General features: G+C 37.0%; 2 protein-coding genes across 5 annotated transcripts in view; one reads left to right on the top strand and one right to left on the bottom strand.

Moving 5' to 3' along the window:
* Mp (collagen XV/XVIII-type protein multiplexin) overlaps nucleotides 1-19,712 on the top strand; it is a 96,598-nt gene extending 76,886 nt beyond the window's left edge. The window contains exons 7-31 of one of the 4 annotated variants that reach the window (XM_089845535.1): nucleotides 8,922-8,960; nucleotides 10,177-10,237; nucleotides 10,456-10,512; nucleotides 10,889-10,950; nucleotides 11,021-11,137; nucleotides 11,202-11,612; nucleotides 11,683-11,967; nucleotides 12,030-12,170; nucleotides 12,239-12,310; nucleotides 12,377-12,520; nucleotides 12,588-12,713; nucleotides 12,922-12,942; nucleotides 13,192-13,305; nucleotides 13,383-13,407; nucleotides 13,468-13,577; nucleotides 13,632-13,763; nucleotides 13,831-13,951; nucleotides 14,040-14,084; nucleotides 14,223-14,350; nucleotides 14,409-14,537; nucleotides 14,608-14,646; nucleotides 14,779-14,847; nucleotides 15,666-15,860; nucleotides 15,969-16,084; nucleotides 16,788-19,712. In XM_089845535.1, coding sequence (XP_089701661.1) covers nucleotides 8,922-8,960; nucleotides 10,177-10,237; nucleotides 10,456-10,512; nucleotides 10,889-10,950; nucleotides 11,021-11,137; nucleotides 11,202-11,612; nucleotides 11,683-11,967; nucleotides 12,030-12,170; nucleotides 12,239-12,310; nucleotides 12,377-12,520; nucleotides 12,588-12,713; nucleotides 12,922-12,942; nucleotides 13,192-13,305; nucleotides 13,383-13,407; nucleotides 13,468-13,577; nucleotides 13,632-13,763; nucleotides 13,831-13,951; nucleotides 14,040-14,084; nucleotides 14,223-14,350; nucleotides 14,409-14,537; nucleotides 14,608-14,646; nucleotides 14,779-14,847; nucleotides 15,666-15,860; nucleotides 15,969-16,084; nucleotides 16,788-17,118 — 3,090 coding nt within the window. In that variant the 3' untranslated portion in view covers nucleotides 17,119-19,712. The remainder of the gene's footprint in view (nucleotides 1-8,921; nucleotides 8,961-10,176; nucleotides 10,238-10,455; nucleotides 10,513-10,888; nucleotides 10,951-11,020; nucleotides 11,138-11,201; nucleotides 11,613-11,682; nucleotides 11,968-12,029; nucleotides 12,171-12,238; nucleotides 12,311-12,376; nucleotides 12,521-12,587; nucleotides 12,714-12,921; nucleotides 12,943-13,191; nucleotides 13,306-13,382; nucleotides 13,408-13,467; nucleotides 13,578-13,631; nucleotides 13,764-13,830; nucleotides 13,952-14,039; nucleotides 14,085-14,222; nucleotides 14,351-14,408; nucleotides 14,538-14,607; nucleotides 14,647-14,778; nucleotides 14,848-15,665; nucleotides 15,861-15,968; nucleotides 16,085-16,787) is intronic. The other 3 variants (XM_089845538.1, XM_089845536.1, XM_089845537.1) reach the window with 3 other exon arrangements.
* On the bottom strand, nucleotides 19,713-22,147 carry NANS (N-acetylneuraminic acid synthase). Its single transcript, XM_089845539.1, has 3 exons — nucleotides 21,955-22,147; nucleotides 20,676-21,081; nucleotides 19,713-20,430 (listed from the first exon to the last, which is right to left on the bottom strand). The coding sequence occupies exons 1-3, from the start codon at nucleotides 22,125-22,127 to the stop codon at nucleotides 19,981-19,983; spliced, it is 1,029 nt and encodes a 342-aa protein (XP_089701665.1). The 5' UTR covers nucleotides 22,128-22,147; the 3' UTR covers nucleotides 19,713-19,980.
* Nucleotides 22,148-23,557: the final 1,410 nt, after the last annotated feature.

Below are 23,557 nucleotides of genomic sequence, written 5' to 3'. Positions count from 1 at the left end.
GAAGAACGTAGATGGAATGTTAACTTTTTGTTAGAATTTATTAAGAAAGAATTGGAAAATAGAGAATCTGCGAGACTTCTAGGAGCTACGCCAGGAAACCCCAAACCCAAAATGGATGGGTCTCAATTTAAACCAAAAAACGAAAGTAATTCTTTTAGGCCTAGATCTTCAGCGCAGGTTTTGAATACGGGGATAAGGTTTAACAATAACCCAAGAACTTATCAAAATAACTACCCCAAAAATTATCATCAAAATAATTATCCCAAATTTAATTATCAAAGAAACCCCTCTGATAACATTTACTGCATCTTCTGCCAGGATAGTGTCCATAGATCCCCCAATTGCACAAAATTCAACTTAGAACAAAAACAAAAAATAGTAAGGGATCAAGGAAGATGTTTTACTTGCCTTAGGCAAAATCATTCTGCAGAAATATGTCCATCACATATCAAAATTTGTAAAAAATGTGGAAAAGGACATAGTTTTGCTTTATGTGATAAAAATGAGGTTAACATAATTAAAACCCAATCGTCTCCAACGCCAGAAAGCATTGTTTCTGGGTGCCAAACCATGTCAGTAACTAGTGAGAGAACGGTGTTATTACAAACAGCTCGAGCCATAGCTTTAAATCCTAACACTAACGAAAATAAAAATATTAGAGGTCTCTTGGATCCCGGAGCTCAGGCTAGTTTTGTAACAAATAACATAGTTGAACAACTAAAATTACCTATAATTGGAGAGCAGGTAGTAGAAATTTATCATTTTGGTAGCGAAATCCCAGTCCAAGAAAAACGTAGACAAATAAAACTCGTCTTGCAAAACACACAAAATCCAAACAAAAGGGTGGAAATAACAGCGCTAGAAGTCCCATACATTTGCAAAACTATAACATCATACAACAGCGCGGAAGTAGAACATTTTATTAACTTAAAGGGATGGCAATTGGCAGATCAGATTAATGGGAATCTAGCTTGTAGCTCTAGCATAGAATTCTTGATTGGAGGAGATTTTTACTGGGAAGTTGCAACGGGAAAATCAGAAAGATTTGGACATAAATTAGTGGCTATTGAAACAATGCTAGGATGGGCTATCCAAGGGCCAAGAGAAGGAAGAAACTCAGAATTACTAGAATGTTCAATTATATCCATGGGAATAGGAGTAAGTAAATTAAAAACCATAGTAAAGGGTTTCTGGGATTTAGAAAGTCTTGGAATTTTAGACGGAAATTGTAAACAAAATCAAGATCAAAACGCAGAAAATTTAGATTTAAAAATTGAAAAAATAGAAGGGAGGTACCACGTGCAATTTCCTTGGAAAACTGAAAAAGGGGTCTTACCCAACAACAAGGAGGTAGCTACAAAAAGGGCTATAGCTTTAAATAAAAGATTCATGAATGATCCCATATTGTTTTCGGACTATAAAAAAGTTATAGACGAGCAATTAAAACTAGGTATAATAGAAAAGGTCCCATTTCCAAGTATCGAAAAACCGGGCACTTATTATTTACCCCATCAAGCAGTAATAAGACCAGAAGTCAAAACAACAAAACTAAGAGTGGTCAACGATGGCTCCTCCCACGCAAAAGGGGTTCCGTCGTTGAACGACTGCCTAGACCCAGGCGAAAACTTAACTCCAGAATTGCTTCTATTATTAATTAGGTTCAGAAAACATTTAGTAGCGTTTATCGCTGACATTGAAAAGGCATTTTTAATGATAGCCTTACACGAGGAAGAAAGGGACTCGGTTAGATTTTTGTGGGTCGTACAGGATAGCACTGGAAAAATCCAAATGAACCAATTTATAGAGTTAAGATTTGCACGATTACCCTTTGGCATAACTTCTTCCCCCCACATTTTAACAGCTACAATTAAACATCACATTAAAAACACCCCCGACGCTGATCCTAAGGTAGTAAAAATGTTAGACAATGACCTATACGTCGATGACCTGACTAGTGGGGATGATAGTGTAGAGAAGGCTTTCAAATTATCTACAGGGGCTATGGACCTCATGTCAAAGGCTAGTATGCGCCTTCGTAAATGGCAAACAAATTCTATAGAATTAAGGAAAAAATGGGCAGATAGCGATCACAGAATGCTAGAAAATAATGACAAAAACGAAATAGCCTTATTTGAAGGAGGAACGGAGCCTGAAACTCTAAAGGTTCTGGGATTAAGATGGAACACGGGTACCGATACCTTTTCCTTTGACTTAACAAAAATATTTGAGTTAATTAAAACCGGAAAAATCTGTAAACGAGAAGTTTTAAGTACCGTAGCGCAAATTTTCGACCCTGTCGGCCTACTCTCGGCTTACACAATTAGAGCAAAAATGCTTTTGCAAGAACTATGGAAATTAAAATTAGGTTGGGATGAAGCCTTACCCCCAAACTTGGCTGAAGACTTCAGCAAATGGACTCTTGAATTGCCAAAATTACGTAATATCTCAATCCCAAGACATTATTACGGAGTTAGCCAGGACGATATTGTATCTCAAGAATTACATGGATTCTGCGATGCTAGTCAAGGGGCTTATGCTACGGTTATTTATGTAAGATTTGAATTAAAATCAGGAAAAGTTGGTACAGCATTAATCACTGCCAAGGCTAGGGTAGCCCCCCTAAAAGAATCAACACTAACACTACCTAGGCTGGAATTAATGGGATGCCTCTTAGGCGCTAGGTTAGTTAATTACGTCAAGGAGGAATTTAGCGATAAAAACACAACGATTTTCATGTGGACAGACTCCACAATAGCTTTACATTGGATAAAGGGAAAATCTGACACATGGAAACCTTTTGTGTCAAACCGTGTAAAAGAAATTCAAGAGTTATCCAAACCAAACAATTGGTCACATTGGCCCGGAGTTCAAAACCCGGCGGACCTACCCACTAGGGGAGTGACAGTGGAAAAATTGGCTCAAAGTAAAGTCTGGTGGGAAGGGCCACAATGGTTAAAGGAGCCTAAATTAAATTGGCCCCAAGATAAAAATATAGAATTGGAATTTAGCCCCGAGTCCATAGAACCAGAAAAAAGAAAAATTATTAACTTGACTATTAGATCTCAGGAGAAAGGAAATCTAAACAACTTAATTAACATAAATAATTATGGAACCATTTGCAAGCTATTACGGGTCACTGCATACCTCTACAGGGTATTAGAGCGCGCTAAGAACAAAATAAAAATTACAGGACCTATAACGGCCCAAGAAATGGCTAGAGCGGAAATTAACTGGATAAAACATATTCAAAAAAATGAATTTGGAATAGAATGGGCTGCTATCCAAAACGGTAATCCTATCCCCGAATCATCAAAATTAGTGTCTCTCAACCCTATACTCAATGGGGAAGGATTAATTTGTGTGGGAGGCAGGCTAACAGAATCAAAAGTTCTAACCTATAGGGAACAACACCCTATAATCTTAAACAAAAATAGATTTACATCACTGATTATGGATAGATGTCATAGGTTGGTAATGCATAGTGGGGTCCAAAGTACCGTAACTCAAGCAAGGGAACAATACTGGATAATAGCCGCGCGACAGGTAGCAAAAACAACCATCAAAAACTGCGTAACATGCAAAAAGGATCTAGCTAAGGCTGGGAAAGCCCCAACTGCCCCTCTTCCCTCGGATAGGATTGAACAAACTCAAAGCTTTTCAGTAATAGGCGTGGACTTTGCCGGTCCGCTTTACATAAGAAATAACACAAACAAAAACACTGAGAAAACCTACATATGCTTATTCACTTGCGCTGTAACTCGTGCTGTGCACCTTGAGCTAGTTCAAACATTAACAACTGAAGATTTCATAATGGCTTTTAAAAGAATGATGGGAAGGAGGGGAATACCAGAAGTAATTTACTCTGACAACGCTCTAACCTTTAAAAAGGGTAGCCAAGACTTAAACCTTATTTGGGATAAATTAAATGGAAAAGAGCTATTGGAATTTTTTAGTGCAAAAGGAATCACATGGAAATTCATAGTGGAAAGGGCGGCCTGGCATGGAGGCTATTGGGAAAGACTAGTTCGGTCAACAAAAACAATACTAAAAAAGGTTTTGGGAAAAGCCATGCTTAAATTTTCGGAAATGGAAACTATTCTGGTAGAGGCGGAAGCCGCTATAAATTCACGACCCTTAACCTACGTTTTTAACAACATTGATGAACCCTCCCCACTCACACCGGCGCACTTTTTAACCGGCAAAAGAATTACTTGTTTACCCCCTCAAAATTTAAAACTGGTCAAGGCTCCGGAAACTCAAAGAGAAATGGTTAAAAGAATTAGATATAGGGAACAATTGATAGAGACCTTCTGGAGAAGATGGAGGCACGAATATTTAATGGAATTGCGATCAGCGCACCACAATTGCGCTAAAAATAAACAAAGCGAGGTTAAGTTAGGCGATGTAATGTTGATTCACCAAGATAAAGTGCCAAAACACGTATGGAAACTAGGTGTTGTAACGGAAATTAAATTAGGCAGAGATAATAAAATCAGATCTTGCGAACTTCGCACAAGTAATGGAAATACAATTAGACGTCCTATACAATTGTTGTATAACTTAGAGATAAATTAAAAAAAAAAAAGGAGAAAATAAAATGTTATTTAGTAATATTAGTCAATATTACGCGGGGAGTGTTAATTATTTTCTTAACTAAATTGATTTTGTTACTTAATTTCTTACTTATAAAAATTTGTTACTTAATTTCTTACTTATAAAATTTGTTACTTAATTTCTTACTTATAAAATTTGTTACTAAATTTCTTACTTATTAAAATTGCTACTTAAATTGTTACTAAAAAGTTGTTGTATAAAATAGAAATTGCAAAAAAACCCTAAAAAATATCAGTACAAAAAAGAAAAAATATAAATTCTAAAGAATGTTAAAATGGAAAACTTTGTAAAGAAAAGGGTAATGCCCCAGGGTGAGCAGTAGGATAGCATGTTTTCAACTCAATCGATAATCCTACTGTTCGAACCCTGTCGTGGAAAATCCCCACCCTTTTCTAACCCCAAAATCGTCAACTGTACACACCTTGAAATTTTTGTAAAAAATAAATCACTTCTTCACTTTCTTTTACTAAGGAAGGATCTCCAGTCTCTCTCCGATATACTAATGTAAGTTCATGGGCTATTTTTCAGTCGGTAGTCTATGCCTTAAATAAAGCTCTCCCAAACCAAACAAAATTTAACTTAAAATAAAATCGGCAACTAACTTAGTAAGGATTTACTATACAGGGAATATTATTTTAGATAATCAGGGAATATTATTTTAGACAATCAGGGAATATTATTTTAGACAATCAGGGAATATTATTTTAGACAATCAGGGAAAATTACTTTAGAAAATCAGGGAAATATTTTTTAGAAAATCAAGGAAAATTACTTTAGAAAATCAGGGAAATTTTTTTTAGAAAATCAGGGAAAATTACTTTAGAAAATCAGGGAAATTTTTTAGAAAATCAGGGAAAATTACTTTAGAAAATCAGGGAATTTTTTTTAGAAAATCAGGGAAAATTACTTTAGAAAATCAGGGAATTTTTTTTTAGAAAATCAGGGAAATTTTTTTTAGAAAATCAGGGAAAATTACTCTGGACAATCAGGGAAAATTACTCTGGACAATCAGGGAAAATTACTTTAGAAAATCAGGGAAGTAAATTGAATTAAAGTGGCAAACGTCTTGGGTGCTACGATCTATTTCATTGTTAGTATTATTAACTTGTCGTAATTTGTTTCTCTCTATGTTTACCTGTCAATAATTTTCTTCCACCTAGACTTTTATCAAATAAAGCAGGTTTTAATTACAACATTTTAAGGGATGGAAGGGGGTATCTAAGGTGTGAACGTAATAAAGTCAACAACAATTATACAAGACGTAAGACGTAGGTAGACCGTATAGCTAAAGTATCGGTTCCTGGTTGAGAAAGTTTATTAGCTATGGGCTAACGGACAAGCAAACCTATATAGATTTATGTTCTGTTTGCTGAAGTTTACTCATTAAGGTTCGCGCGAGAGCTTGGTTTTCGGTGAAATATATCGCCAGCTGGAGTTAACAGGTTCCTCAGACCTTCGCCTTAAATCGATCCCCTCTGGTTTTCTTCGCTGGTTCAACTCTGAAAAGTGCCCCGGCCAAATGGCCACACGTTTCTCCTGTAAATATATCGGCCACTGAAATACAAGTAATCATTTAGTATTATGCTCCCGAGAGTTATATAGCTAACTCAGTCCTCCGATAATATTGAACTTTGTAGGCGCCTAATATATAACCAAACCGTATACTTTCCCGCCAACCTTAGGAGTTAATCACTTTATGACGTTGATAAAGTTCAGTCTAAGAGTGAGGTGGTTCACTACTCCTCACTCAATTCGAACTTCAAAATTTCAACTATTAACGACTTGTAATTATGGAGCTAGTCGGACATTATCAAAGAAATTATTAGTTACTATCTATCATCTTGGTTTTATAATTTGGGTTTATTGGGTAATTCGTTAATATAATTGTTTATCTTTAATAATGCATATGATTCCTTGATTTCGTCAGTTTCTTCCAAAGATTTCCTGAATTCTTCAAAGATTTCTTGAATGATTTCCTGATTTCTTGAATGATTTTCTGATTTATCCAAATATTTCCTCTTTTCTTCGAAGATTTTGCTATTTTGTTAGAGATTATTTCGAAACCATCCCAAAGTTTCTGTAATTTCATTCGAACGCTCAATTTTATGTTAGTGGCCGACCCCTTGGCATATCCCATTTGAGTCAGTCTTAATTTCTAAGGAGTTTCCTTGGAAAATCGAACCGAAGTTTCCTTAGAACTAAGGAAAATAGGAAATTGATTTACGTAAGTTACGTTACAAATGGTTCATTTGCGAACTAAGCCATCTTGAAAGATAGAAAAAAAAGCTACAGTTAACTAGTAGGTGGGAACCATTTATGAACTTTTTCGCGCCTCTAGACTTCGACGAAATATTCATTAGAATTCTTTCGGAGTACAGACCCAGAATGTCATCGCGGCCCCGTTAGCCCGAAAAATGTGGCAAAAATACTATTTAGGCTTAGCGAAGCGCGTGTATCCTGTGTTAAGTCATCTCATCTTATACCAAGAAATGAGAGAAAATGTTTTTAAATTGTTTTTAAGGTGGAAGAAACTCGGGGAAAACTTTTAACGAATGGAGGAATAAAAAGTCAAAAAGGTTAAGAATAAGAAGTCCCTTGAATATAAAATAATTCTAGAAACGATTAAGTCTTGTTCATACCGAAACATTTATTGATATCTGTTATCTAACCCTGAACGATTAGAAAAGTCTGTATAAACTATTACCATGTGAATACGACTTAGGGTCAAGAAGGTCACAAAACTGCATTCGATCTTCGACTCCTTCTGCCTTAAAAGGTCACGTGTGAAAGTTGTAGTGAGTGTGAGTAGGCGTAGACGAAATCTGACAGTAAAAGCTGAAGTTTCATCTCTAAAATTTAAACCTCCCCGCTGAATAACATCTTTTATCAAAAGGAAACAAACTATTAGAATATTTCCATGATCTCCCCACCACTTCAACTTCCGTTACAGGGTTTACGCCTAATTCTATACTATGAGTGAAACTGAACCGCAAAAAACCTAAATTACGTCTCGTAAACTTCAAAAACTGAGCATTGCGATGCGTTCCGACTTTTGAATATCTACGTTCGGACATATTATATTTGTAGGAACCGGTCGTTTCGGTTTGTAGTTCCGAACGCGAACTATTAAATAACCTTTCGTGTGAACTTCAACGCGTAGCGCTTTGTAATAAACGCCATCGTAATAACAGTAATCCAAGTCTGACGTATACGCGAAATAGGGAAACATTAATTAAACTTCACCCCCTAGAAAATATCTAGAAATATTAAACATAACCTTATATGATTCTCCATAAGTATAAGTCGAAAGAAAACTTTCTAGGCGTACGATTCCTGGTATGAGTGTCTCGCATAGGGGCGTCGTGTTGTGGTGAATTTGTCTGAAGCAGAAACCATAACCCAATGATCTAAATCTCCATCTTTAGCCCTAATCCTGCTCGACCAAAGCATGAACTAACAGAAGGCCATGCCACTATTCTGTTCCGGTTTAGAAGAGAAATGTTTAATCAAAGATGGCATGGAAGTCTTATTTTATTTTGAACAACGCCGATACTGTAGCGTTATACTTATGAAGAGTTTAATAGGTTTATGATATTATTTATATCAAACTGTACAGGGGCCTATGCATTAACATATGATAGAATAAGCTGAAAGAAAAAAGAAATTATGTAACGATGCTTATGAAATTGGTCGGTTTTCCTTATAGTAAGGCCTATAATTTGAAGAGAGGCTCTTAACTAATCTTTTTCTTCAAGTTTATGTCCTGAGACACCTAACGTTAAGAGTAATGTCTTTGCCAGACAGCTGACACTACTGCGTTTGAATAATTCATTTGTCTCGTCGGTCCGTTTTGAAAGAAGGTACACTCTTCAGAGACGCTATGCGCGTTGAAATAACTGGGCTACGCAATGTTTAAGTTTGTTTAAGAGAAAGAGAGTGAGCCCACTTATCTGGGGTATTATTAGAGCGTGGCCATATGCGAGGCACGTGCCGGAATATTTTGAGGGTTGTAAGTGGTTCTATATTTAAACCACGGGTATCGATATGATGTGTTTGTAACCGAGAACCTGTGGTAGGCTATATGGATTTCCTAAGATAAGTCTTTCAAGACGTCAAGTGATAATTGCAGTATAGTTTTGGTTTTCAATTAGTTTAAAAAAATACACATAAATGAAAGATAGATGATGATGTCCAGGTTCATAAGCCCATTCGGGTCCCATACTTACGCAATATAGGGTTATCATATTTCATGTAAACTAAAATGTGGGAACTAACTTTGTAAATAATTACTTTTGTTCTATTTACAGCTCGGAAGTGGCGACGGTCGAAGCGATATGACAGTAGAGGTAAGTGAGCTTGTATATACTTCAAAATTACACCTTTTTCATCCATCACCGCGCTTTATCGATTAAGTATCGATTAAAAGACAGCAAGCCCCAAAAAAGGCCAAGGTCAACGCGATACAATTATGTTTCCATTTGTATTATGACTGGATCCCGCATTTTTCTCCTCATTTTTAATCCATTTACTGGAATTCATTCGTATTACTAAGAATATTGGGACGTAGCTTTATTCTCTGGTAACATATTCTTTGTACACTTTGTAGCGATAATAAAGTGGTAAAAATAGCATCATAAGTTTATAAGATATGTTCCATAAGTCTCGTATTGCTAGAGACTTAACAGTTCGAGAACGACAAGCGAGAATTGAAGTCCTACACTCGGTGGTTAATTTTGCAGGACTTCCATCTTCCTATTTAGTCTGTACTAAGCCTTTGACAGCGCCCCAGTCACCAGGCGTCGCTTTACCTCGAATCTATGACCTACGTCACTTCATGACAAGCTCCAGTTTGTAACCAGTGACAAAATTATGGAACATATCTTATGAACCCATGATATCATCATAGATGAGCATCTTCAGCGCCATCAAAGTATATAAGGGTTGGTTGGAATATTCTTAGTATCACGAATGAATTCTTGGTAACATCTATAACTACGTTAGCAAGCGCGTGCTGTAAGTTGAAAAGAATGCGGTAAACAGCGCAGCAATTGATGACAGACGCCCATAGGACTGGTTATAGGGAAAGAGGCGTTACTGTACATTCGGCTCGCGTGCCTAATTGATTTGTGACGCTAATTAGTCGGACCCGGGATGATCTAGGAGAGGAGATGAAGCCAGGCGTTAATTGAAAAATTACTCTTTCCGGACCCCACAAAGACAAAGAAAAACAACTAAAATGATAAAGTAGAAAACAATGGGTGATGGTTATCCTATGTTTTGCCAAAGAATGTTTCACGGTTTCAACCCTCAAGGGGAGACATTCCAATAATATTGAAACAAATTAACTTGATGTGTTAAATGGGGATAACATGATACATGGTACAACCCAAAGGAGTGAGTCATAGGGCTCTTAAAATTTACATAGAAGCAGCGTTAGTGACTGTCCCCTCGGGTTTGTTACAGTGACGATCCCAATATAGTTAGCTATACACTCAGTTGAAAATTGATAATGAATGAGCGATTAAGGTTTGGTCACGTGACGCGTTTCCGTTTTCTTGGCAGCACGAAGACGATGACCCGCCGAGTTCCGGTGAGGGACCGGAAGATAAAGACTTTATACCAGGTGAGATAAACCTGACACTTAAAATATACAAAAGACAGAAGGGGGTATGCGTTTTGTTTAAAAAACAAATTAAAATGATTTTAAAAGCCGCAAGCGTGCTACAGCCGCTTCTCTAGCGCACGCCTGTAATGCTTACGGTATCAATGGCCTAAAATAATCGACTAAAAACAAAAATTAATATTGTAAGATAATTGAAGCCTAAAAAAACCAATTCACAGAACCACCACAAATAACACCCCCACCACCTATGATTGCCTTAAAAGGATGCCAAATTGGTACGTTTTTGATTTTGTTATATTTTTATTGGTTAAAATTTTTTGAAAGAAAATATGCCCTCATTTTTTTTATTTAATTTTATTTTTTGAAAATCCTCCTCTTAATTTAAATTCTTCTAACCCCGTCCATTTAATATATAATTTATATTATAATATTTAAATTTTAGTTATTTATTTTTAATGTCTCTATTATTTCCCAAAATTCATTTTCCCCGCAAAAAACAAAGCCCTTGAAATAAGTCCTTAAAACGTTACTATTAAAATGTTAGTATCGCTGCGGGTTCCTTATGGTGGACGGTAGCTAATTTGCCAAGAACTAATTAATAATTAGCAGGGTGTTTTTTAACATTTTTTAATAATGCGTTCTGAACTATAGGGGTAAATCAGCAACATTGTATTAAAGGCGAAAAGGGAGATTTAGGTCCACAAGGACCTAAGGTACATATTTCTTTGGCAATAATTTAGATTTATAAATGGGAACGATGTTTATTTACTAGTTCTATTTAAGGGCGATCCGGGTAACTTATCAGAACATGACCTTCAAAGGTTATCCGGAGTTAAAGGTGCCAAAGGTGACTCGGGTGATATAGGAATGCCTGGATTACCCGGACTGAAAGGTGAAAAGGTACGCGTAATTGTTAAGATTGAGCCCTGGTCTCGAATGAATTTACTTACAACAACTTCATCAGGGCGATTGCGTATACGCCAGTTCTGGGTCAGAGGTCTGGGACCTCGATGCAGGATCGGGAGAACTTGAAATTAAAAACTTCAAACCGAGGTCTAGATTACAAGGAGGATGCTCCTGCAACGTTACGGAGTTCCCTGAACTGATTGGCCCTCCAGGTCCACCGGGAATTGAGGGGAAAATGGGGAAGTCAGGCCTACCTGGTGTAGTCGGACCTCCTGGAGAAAGGGGACCCACTGGTCCCAAAGGTGATAGAGGAGAATTTGGACCACAGGGTGAGAGAGGTTACGCCGGGCCCAAAGGAGAGGCGGGAGCCGATGGGGCTCCAGGCAGTCCTGGTATGCCGGGTGTACCTGGACCACCTGGTCCTCCGGGACCCAGTACACCTGCAAGGCCAGGAATGTTTGAGAACCTGGTACGTTTATATACCCAAGCTACAAGAGGTTTTTTCCCCCTAAATTAACAACATACGATCGCGATTAAAGTGGGAAAATGAACGAGCTTCAGGAATGTCTGCTGACATGTTTGGTTCGGGGGCATTCATGGGACGTCCGGGACCCCCTGGTCCACCGGGAACAGCTGGTTTCCCAGGATCAAGGGGAGAACGAGGGTTCCAAGGTGATAAAGGTGAGAGAGGTGAATCAGGACCAAAAGGAGACAGGGGACCACCAGGAGCCAATGGAGAGAGAGGGTTTAAAGGCGAACCAGGATCCCCTGGTAATGCTGGAATATCAGGGGAACCAGGGGCCCCCGGAATCAAGGGCGAGAAGGTATAAAATGCAATTGGCGATGCGAAGTTGAATGGTTAGGAATAAATCGTCGTATGCATTAGGGTGACCAAGGCTCACCAGGCATTGGTCTACCCGGTCCACCGGGACCTAAGGGTGAAGTAATCGTAAGAGTTATGAACAGCGATGACGTAGATATGGAACTGGGTAGCGGAAGTGGTGTGGTTGGTTCTCCGGGTCCGCAAGTGAGATATTAGTACTTTTATACAAACAGAGTGTAATTACTTAGCTGATTATGATTATCAATTAAAAGGGTGTTAAAGGTGATCGTGGAGAGCCTGGTATTCCAGGACTTGACGGGTCCGATGGTAAAGATGGACCAATGGTAAAAATATGACCCTTTATCCGAAAATCGATCTGAAACTATATAAATCGCGGATTATTTCGCTAGGGCCCACCCGGAAGGGATGGTTTACCTGGTCCAGTTGGACCAATAGGTCCTCCTGGGATTAAAGGTGAACCTGGAGTTATTGGTCCTATTGGACCACCGGGTTCAACTACCGTCATCACTGCTGATGGTGAAACCATTATCACGGTACGACACGTCCTTTCTAAATTTAGTCATACCTAGAGTGACCATCTTTTCGGTAATCATATCTCAGGGTACGAAAGGTGAGAGAGGTGACAGAGGTAAACGAGGAAAAAGAGGATTACCAGGACCCCCTGGACCACCTGGTCCTTCCGGTGTCTCTGGTATCATGGGAGAGATAGGTTTACCCGGATTTCCAGTAAGTGCATTTATGTTTTTCATAAATAAGAAAGGTGCTAAGAAAGAAGAGTTATCTAATACATCGAGCCCATCAAAGGGATAGTAGCATATCATTATCACATTTTAAAATATTCAAAACTATCGAAACCTTACAGTAGTCGAATTTAAACGCTACAATCCCTTTAAATGTGTGACATTATCTTTCCCTACTTATGCGTACATAATAGAATGGAGTACCAATACAGCAGGTACACAGATTACAAAAAACTGTTCAGTGTGGTTAACTAGTATCCATGAATGTCAAGTACATAAAGAATGATACTTAGTTAATAAATACTTGAAACCTTTATTGTCTCAAGTTGCGAAGGCGTAGGCATGATACAATATACCTTTGTGGTCCTGCATGGTATTTCGAAACGTGTTCTGTACAAAGGATGACCGTAAAGCTTACGAAACATTAGGTAAATTTTTTAATCATCGATTCAATGTAATTTCAGGGGCGACCCGGTATACCTGGACGTCCAGGTCAAAAGGGTGATACTGGTTACGGTGATAAAGGTGAAAAGGGAGAGAGGGGTCCACCTGGACCCGGTGCTTATACTATCGGCGCTGTAAGTGATTTAAATGTTTCCACAAGTGTTTTACCTATGGCTATGACAATAATGTTTTTGTTTACTAATTTCTACAGGATGGAGTAGAAGTTGTTTACTCTAGTAAGCCTTACAAATAATAATCTGATTTTAGTTATTGTGGCCTAAAAACGCACTTTTTAGATCAAGAAAAAGGTGAAAAGGGAGAGAAAGGTGAGAGAGGTTATATTGGACCTCAAGGGTTACCGGGAATTCCCGGAGCTAATGGGTTTCCCGGACTTAACGGAATTAAGGTATGTTTCTTCATAATTTACCCATGAATGTGTTAGCAATGTCCGTGGTTTTAGGGAGATATTGGCCCTGCCGGTCCACCGGGTCCTCCTGGACCAGTTGGCCCAATCGCTGGACCTGCTTTTGGCGATGGACTCGGTGGAAATTACATTCCGGTTCCCGGACCACCAGGTCCACCTGGATCCCGAGTATGTATCCAGTTAATTTGTCTCGCGTTCCAATCGAGATCCCATGACTCTATGAACACCATTTTAGGGACCCCCTGGTGATTCTTCCGAAGGGGTACCCGGTCCACCAGGTCCTCCTGGCCCACCTGGACTGCCCGGTAACGGTTTCACGCCTAACTGGATCGACAATACGATAACTGGTAACCGAGGTAAGTTCTTTCCTTCAGATTTATTCGCGTATTCGCTTAAGTATAAGTGTTTCACCGTCATCGCTTATCCCAATTTTCCCTCATTAAGCCTTCCGCGGGAATAAAGGGTCTAGAACCCATCTTAGCCCGCCAAGTAAGTAGTTTGTCCAAGTACCTTAAGCCCCACCTAATCCCTGTAGTTCCATAGTGGTCCGTTATAACTGTCAAATCCGCTGATTACCAAAATTGTATCCAACTCTTAGTTAATATTCGCGTTTGGATTTGTTTCAAGGTCTTCATGTTGTACCAGGCCCACCAGGGCCCCCTGGTAATCCCGGACCACCTGGTCCGCCCGGAGCCCCAGGACTTGGTAGATCGGGTGACGACATTAAAAGGAATCAGCCAACAGTTGTACCAGGCGTAAGTTAACTGTAAATTAATTAGGGATATTTGACGCGACGGTCGGGTACTTTTGCAGGCGGTTACGTTCAAGAACATGGAATCTCTTTTGCGCATGTCAGATATTAGTCCACCAGGAACGTTAGGTTTCGTTTTGAACGAAGAAGCCCTATTAGTTCGAGTAACGCGAGGATGGCAATACATTCAAGTAATTAAGTTAATAATTGAAATAAGAACTTTTAATATATATTTATATTTAATTTTATTTTTCGTTACAGCTTGGAAATATGAAACCAATACCAGTAGCTACCCCATCCGTAAGTGGAACCTATTTCAGTAAAAACTGGAAGCGACACGGTATCATAAAGATTCCATGTGTCGCTTCTAGGTTTTTCCAGGTATCAAGTAAGTCAATTTACCTTGAACCACACTTATTTTTAACGATGCAGACAACTACCACAACCCCAGCACCAGCGATACCTCAACCAGGAAGCCTCAGACTCGAATCAGCACCCAAGGTAAGCAATTCAACAATATTTTAGCACCGAAACCAACTTTGAAGTTTGAATTTGAACAAACCGCGTTTCGGTGCTATTAACAATAAAATAGTTACAGCGACGCTTTAGCTAAGAACATAATCATTAGGAATTTTGGTCACCCATTAATTTTTAAGTGATAACCATGAACAGAAATCGAAACTTTGCGTTTATTCTTTGTCCCCCATTTTGTAGCCACGTTTTCCCAGCAGTTGTTCGGGAAGGTATGCATGCGGACGAGTTTACCACCCATCGCCACGTTGTTGCGTTTATCTTTGGAAACTCCTTTATTGTTCTTAATTTAATAAATTAAATGAAAATTTAATTTATAGCATAAAAAAAGCCGAGCAGATTGAAATTTAGAACGTAGTAGTACAATTACAGGGGCTAAGTAGTGTGTAGTAAGCCTAAATTCTTTTGGTAGAGGTAGAAACAAATATTTAATAATGCGTGGTGTTTTTGTTTTACGCTTACCGACTAAAAGATACATCGAAAGGTGAGTAATTAATGCAGATTTTTAAGTTACCGTTACGACATCTGTCTTTAATTACAATTACAATTCAGTTAAGTGACGGTAACTTCGTGTATCGTTCGTGACATGAGAATAGTTAACAGACGGCTTGCACTAACGCAATCTTGAATCATTATAATTATTGCACGGTGCATTGTCGGAACTCCGAAAGCGCTTCGGCCTTGGCTTTTTAAGCGATTATCCTTTTACAATTCGTTGTAGATAACGGGAATTTCCGTTTTTTTTGGGATGGTTGGCTTAACTGTGTTCTTTTGGTTCTTCTTTTTAGCTGCGAATGGCCGCTCTAAATCAACCGTACACGGGCGACATGCACGGCATCCGTGGGGCGGATTACGAGTGTTATCGGCAATCGCGTAAAGCCAACTTCAGAGGGACGTTCCGGGCTTTCTTATCATCGAGAGTGCAGAACCTAGACAGCATCGTTCGTTATAAAGACTCGAAATTGCCCATTGTTAACGTCAAGGTAATTAATCCCGTCCGCCCTTTTAATCGGCCCGCCGAATCGTAGTCTATACTCAAAGCCTATCTAGTTACTTACCACCCACGTTTTTTTCTGGCGTATTTCTTTCAGGGAGAAGTTCTTTTCAACTCTTGGAAAGATCTCTTCACGGGTTCCGCCGCGCCCTTCTCCTATCCACCAAGGATTTACTCTTTCGATGGCCGTAATGTACTTCAAGACAACAATTGGTAAGATTACTTTTTGGACTAACTAACTCGAAGAGAAGTATTATATACTTCTGGTGTAAGTCAATAGAGAGCTTTTCTTTAAACGTCTTCATGCGAAACGACACACAAATATTTACGTCTCGAAGATGGGGAAACTCTTGTTGATATACTGGGGGTCACCAAGTTCATCAAATATGTGTCTTAACAGCTAACGATGATTATGTTGAATTGAATTATTGTTTATTGTGAACAATTGTTACAAGAACCCATATACAGGGAAAACCTGGATAAGTCAGGGATATGGAAAATAGGGGTATAAGTCAGGGATTTGAAACTTTTTCCTAAAATGTCAGGGATATCGTTTGGTATATCAAACCATGCTTCGAGCAATGCTAAATATGATCCAGGTGTAATTATGAAGTGGGCTCTGGTAAACACCTTAAAATGTCAGGGATAACCTGGTAAAGTCAGGAATTTTCAATGTAAAAATTTCGTACGAACCCTGATATAAGACGTGAGAACTTTCAGAGATAGAATTGGGATTGTTCTCTCTTGTATCGCCGCCATTTTGGGAAGAGTATAACGAGCACGACTCTTTCCTTGGTCTTATTTGTGTTCTTGGTTGAAACTCGATTACGTTTAATTTATGAAACTACCCATAGTTTTCGTTTTTTGGTGTAAGAATCCATAAATAATAATTTTATCGAATATCTTTTTAAAAAAGGCCTCAAAAATTGGTGTGGCACGGTTCGGATCGTTTTGGTATTAGGGATATGGAGAACTATTGCGACGCCTGGCATTCAAACGCTTTGAACAAAGTCGGGTTGGCCAGTTCTCTTTTGCGCTCGAAACTCCTGGACCAGGAAAAGTATTCTTGCAATAACCACTTCATCGTCCTTTGTATCGAAGCGACCAGTCAGGACGACTTCCGCCGGCGGAAAAGAAGACACGCGCGTGGCTACGACGAACCAATCGACGAGGACCGCGAATTGACGCCCGAAGAGTATGACAACCTCTTAAGTAAGCTACACCACGACCACGATGAAACATCGTAGTAGATCGCGATAAAAACAAAAACAAAACAAAAAGGAGTCAATGGCGTAAAACGATGAATTTTTTCGTATATTTCGCATCAAATTCCTAAACATTCAGGGTTTTTTCATGATTCAAAAAGTTTTTGCTGAATATTGTGACGAGAATTTGTCCTAATTCAAATTGGCATTTGTTTTTGAGTGCGCGATTTTTTACAACAATTATTTGGACCCAAGCTGAACGATTTTGAAAACGCATTTGAAGTAAGTTCTATTAAAAGATGAAGAAAACAAGATGGCATATTCCTAGACGCTTTTTCTAGTCATCCGTTATGTATCAAATCAATTAATTTAATTTAATTAAATTAAATGGTAAGTACCGTTAATGGGGTAAATTTTTATTTAGTTCGCTTTTGTTTAATTGTCGTTAAAGGAATATTAGCGTATAAATCCATCATTAAATTAATTAGGAATATTAAACAAAATAAAGCCTTCGATATTTGAACGTCATTTATTTTGAAAATATCTATTTTAAAATTTTTTGACGACGTCTTGAAGAAAATTTCATAGTTATGGCGTCACTATGTAGTTAATGCGTCACACGCTACAGATCTTCCCAACAGGGAACGACAGTTAAGATTAAGACGTCATAACCTAGGCCTATTTTTTCACACATCAAAATTAACTTATTAAGCTTAATTTACACATTTCCGGAATTTTTAAAAATTACGAATTTAAACGCTTATATCCCTTTTAAAACCACCTCAAGAAAAATTAAATTTAAACCAAATACAATTATGAATATTTGTAAAATAAAACATACAAAATTACTCTCAATGCATAATATTTACACACGAATATTGCCCAATTTAGTCTATGCATATTTGTCTACAAGAGGCGAAAAACAAAATTTTTTAATTTTGTGACGAAATTTGAATTTTAAGTGAAACGCAAAATTAACCAATAACTATAAACCAACCAAAGTTTAGAATGATAATTGTTCAATTCGGCGAACGAATACGGTAGATAGTGAAGTAGACTTAGAGTAAACAAACAAATATTACAAATGGTAGAATTTTTTTACTTGAATGAGTGTTGCTATTTTGTGTGTGATGAACAATATGAGAAGAAAAAAACAAAACAATCTTATACACGTCAAAATTAATTAATATACATGCACGGAGATAATTAAATTATTAATTATTTTAATTAATAATGTTAATGTAAAATGGTGCCAACCGTTATCAGTTCATTTAAAAAATGAAACAAAAAAAAGAATATTATTTCAAATAATTATTACTTTTTTCGTGAACAGCGAAAGTTTAATATGACGTGTGCAGTAAATCCGTGTTGTAGTGCATCGTACTAAAATGAAAATCAATCGAACGTGCTGTAATATAAGTCAACCATTTTGATTGGTTGATTTTAATGATAGTATAGCTTAGCTGCTTTATATAGTGTTGAACCCAGTAGGACCTTCGACGTGCAGTAAATTATTAGACAAATATATAGATATTAACTAGAATTTAATAATTTTTTTTTAGATTTATTTAAATTGATCACCTTTTTAGACATAATCATGATGATTTGTAAGACCCCCAGTCTTGTCATAGGTTACAGATTGAAATAGAGCTTGATTAGACCTTTAATTCGACACCAACCGCGTCAAAATCGGTTAATAAATAACGAAGTTGGAAATATTCAAACTTAATTAAGACATCGTGTCATGATCAAAATTTTCAAACTCTTTTATTTATCGTCGGATTTTGACGTTTTTGGTCTCATTTTGAAGCTCTTTTTGAACTGAATCCATATCCGTAATTAACTATCAAGCTCTAAAGGTACATCATTTAACTTTTAAACGTTGTCATATTCCAATTAACTTAATTCTGTTATAAATCGTGCACAAAACAATAAACTATCGGTAATCAAAGTTTACTTTTGGAAAAATTGATGACTAGTTATTGATGTGCCTTTACAGTTAATAATTTAGACAATAATATTTCTAAGCTCCCAACGTCATAATCATTTCAAACTTTAAACCAAATGTATCATTTTGGTGCTCGTGTCTTGAACGCTGTCTTATAAAAAAATTAATTAAAAAGGAAATAAACCCAAACAAGGTATGGAATTATGCAGAAATCAGAATATTAACTATTCAAGTATTAACGCTACCTCGCTGTGTTTAAATGTCAACAAAAACATCCCATCAGCTAAATTTGAAAATTGAAAAAAAAAACAAAAAACCCAAAAGTATTTTTAAGTGTTCCTAACACCAATCAACTCCTTTTCATGCATTTCCTCCTAAACCTAAAGAATTTAATACTCTTTGTCAAATATGACAATTTAAATTTAAGCAAAGATCTGAATATGCAAATTCATTGAATCTCCCGCCAAAAACTGTATTCCCCCCTCCCTCAATCCATAAATATGCCCAAACAAATTAATTTTTTGAAATAATCATATAATTTGAAATTGAAACGATTCAAGCAAACAAATAGAAGAAAGAAAGAAAAAAAAGAAAAAAAAATTAGTGTCAATTTTTAAGTTCATTGTCTTGAAAAACATTGAGTGATTTTCTACGTGGAGCAATAAACAGGTTACTCATGTTTGTTAAATATTTAGATTTATTTTTAATTTTACAGGTTAATCAAAACGGAAGATATACTTCAATTTCAAGTTACAATCAAGTAGGTCAAAAAGGGTAATTATTTAAATTACCCATTAATTAATTATAGAAAATTAATTTAATTTTTGGTAAACGACGATCTTCCTTGTCAATGGTACAGAGGGTGGGTAAAGGACAGAGTTGATTGGCCCCTTTAATTAAGTCATATTTGGCACTTATCATTGAACAAGTAATAAAATATGGCACCTTTACAACTTTTAATTCATGAATACGTCAGTTAACATAATGCTTTCATCTTCCTTAATATCCCTTATCAGTTTCTTCAATATTATTTCAGAAATTTTCTCTCCAGGACATCCTGGAGGTTCAGCGACTTTGAGGAGAACACTGTCTTGATGGAGTACGTCCCCTTCTTTCAAGTTCTTCGTGGCAACAACAGTTTTACCGAGTTTTCGGAAACAGATTTCTTCCGATTTTTGACGTGTTTTAAGCCCGGAACCCATAGCCTTTTCAACCCTACGAATGGACGACACCAGTTGCTTCAATTCCGTCGGTAAGAGGGAGGATGGGTGATCACTTCCTTTCAAAGACTTGTCCAAAGTCAAATGGCGCTCAATAACCTTGGCCCCTAAAGCAACCGCTGCGATGGATATTTCCAATCCAATTTCGTGACCAGAGTAACCTATTACAGCCTTGGGATACCTTTCCTGAAATATTATAAGCCTATCAGTTTAATTATGATTAAATTATCATTTTTAATATAATTTAGTTAAGTCTGCACTGTGAACATTCCATTTTCACCGTCGTTGGTTTATCAGTACATCGGCCTAGTGTGTTTTTATCACGGCCAACTGGTTTTTATACTGACTAAATCAAGCAATAGAACTTTTTCACTGACCAATAGGCCTACCATATGCTTGACTAAATCAAGCAATGAAACTTTTTCGCTAACCATATAAGTACGTAAAACTTTTAGATTAACGTCCTCCGCTGCTGTGGGGTAGGAACTGGTGCATTGCAAAAGGCACAAACGAGAATTTAAGGCCAGCGCTGTCTCGTAAATTCGGTCCACCATTTCTATATCCTGCATCCCAGTCGATATCACCACTGGTTTCCCGTAGGAGCAAGTTTGCTCTATTAATTGCAAGTTATTGGAATCCCCGGAGCCCACTTTAAAGAAGGGTAACTCCAACAGGTTGAGAAACTCCATGGATAAATCATCCATCCCAGAGGAGGCGAAAATGATATTGTTTTCTAACGCAAAAGTTTTCAGTGATTTAAATTGATCCTCGCTAAATTCAAGATGCTTCCTGTGCTCGCCGTACGTTTTTCCGAAAGAGTTTGAGCTAATGTATTCCCTTAAATGAAAATAATGAAAAGGTTTTTGATTGTTTAGTTTTAATTTAAGGATGATAGAATCCTTCATCCCAGCTCTTATAGTTTGAGCAGACGAATCATTAATCAATCAACTTTAATTTGCAGACGACTTATCATTGCATCTCGAATGCTACACGTGGTGGAATATTAACGCGGTAATTAACATGGATCGTAAATCTGATCTAATCACCCTAATTATTCCTTCTACTTAAAGTAATATTATTCTGAAACATACTTAAGGCCTGCAATTAGCTTATTTCATTAATATTAGTCGCGAAATAACCTTAATTGTCCCAAAACCCAAGTTCAAAGTTCCTCACATTGGCGTATATGGGCAATTGTTGAGAGCCAGCATTTCGGGATCAGCATTTTATCTTAATACTAAAGGTAATTGAACTAGTCTATCATGGTCAACATTAAAACCCCAAGGAGCAAGTCTCTGCTGCTAATCAACGGCACGGTAGGATTAAAATTTTTCTTGCCTTAATGGCAATTACGTTTTGGTTTTAAAAGGGGTATATTTGGTATTATTATCTTAGAGGGGATGGACACGCATCCAAATTTCCCTCAAGGGTTTGTGGGATAAGAGGGCATCCTGACCGCTCTTAGTATTATCGTGTTCAAACCCACACCATTGCTATTGCAAATGCACATGCGTTAAACTTGAATAAATAGGTTACATGCAGAATGTGAAATTATAAATTCTTCAAAATATGCTATACTTTTAAGTAAATTAGGAAGAAAAACTAAAAATAATTAAGTTTTCACCAATCATTAATAAACTCGCGTGGTTCACGTTTCCCTCCAAGATATGAAAGGGATTTCTGGGTACTAAAAAGAGGACAAGTACCTACCTCTGTAGGGCAGCTTTGTTGAATCTCCTACTTAGATCAGTCTTCTGAAATTTGACGCAATCGGCTCCCGCTTCTTTAGCCGCAATAATTAAGCGCTTGGCGATTTCAATATCCCCTTGATGATTTTGTCCAGCTTCAGCAATTATAAATACGGGGTTATTTCCACCGACCATATGACCAGGCACCAATTCGAATTCAGTAGCCATCTTTTATCAAAGTAAAGACAATCGATATATTGACCTATACATCGTATGGTGGCGGGTTACGTTTGTAATACCATCATTTTCACTTAGATTTAAACTTAATTTTCGTAATAGGAGTTGGGTTAAAGTTATGAGAAAATTATCTGAACTATATTCATCTAATTTAAATAATTGGGTGTAACTAATAACTACATCGATGCTTTGCATTGAAAACGCAACAAACCGCGTTACCAATGTTCAAACAGACAGAACAAAACAGGGTCATGTTACAGTGAAATTCCATTCTACGTGTTGATGTTCAACCTCTTACCAAGAATAAATTATCTCATAGATTTAACATTTTGACTTGAGATTAGCCCCATCACTCGGGGAAAGGGTTAAATTGGTTAGGGAAAATGAATTTTCAGTGTACACTATCAGGGAAAACCCCCTGATGGTGAACTTTACAATATATAACAGGGTTCTTACGGAACCTGGATAAGTCGGGGATTTGGAAAATGAGGGAAAAAGTCAGGGATTTAAAGTTTCTTCCTATAAAAGTCAGGGATTTCGTTAAGTATATCAAACCATACTTCGAGCAATGCTAAATATGGACCAGCAGGTGTAATTATGAAGTGGGCTCTGCGAGGTAAACACCTTAAAATGGTCAGTGATATTGGGAACATTTTGTCAGGGATAATCTGAAAAAGTCAGGGATTTTTAAGACCATAATGGCAGATAAAGAAGGACAGTATTATTATTATTAAAACCATTTAATATAAAACATTCATACATTATTTTCATTTAAATAATGTACATTTTTGTATACATAAAACATTTAAAAATTAATATATATAGATAACGTTATTTTTCATCTTTATACGCGTTGCAATTATATCATATATATATCGACTGACTAGAATATTATATCGGGTATTTTAAGGCTTAATATTTAACAATCAGCTGGCGTATAGATTTATTTATACAGTGTATATATATTTGTACAGCGAATATATTTATTTAAATAATTAACGTGGCATAATTAGCGCGACAATTATATTAATTTGACAATATATACCAATTTCATTTTCTTATAAAATATTTTACAAAACGATTAACACAGATTTACGCTTTTTATTTATACAAAAAGGTTCAGGGTATTTTTGCTTGTTTTTCCGTATATAATAGGCAATTTTATTTTTTGTATGTACAGTATATTATATATATAAAAATACTTAGCTAGAATTATCCAAGCAGGGAGCTGGTGCTTTTTTTAGTAGAAACTGGATGGGCTCTACTCGTTTTCAAAATTTTAATTGCGAGTACTGTACCAATTTTTGGTGATTTTAATTTTTAAATTGCTATAAATTTAGAATCGTGTCTATCAAAGCTTTTTGTGTCATTTTAATTTTTTATATATA

This window comes from Phalangium opilio, unplaced genomic scaffold (genome assembly GCF_054372755.1).
Source record: "Phalangium opilio isolate 3A_F unplaced genomic scaffold, DU_Popi_V2 ptg000079l_1, whole genome shotgun sequence".
Lineage (NCBI taxonomy): Eukaryota > Metazoa > Arthropoda > Arachnida > Opiliones > Phalangiidae > Phalangium > Phalangium opilio.
This window is presented reverse-complemented; position numbering and strand designations above follow the sequence as displayed.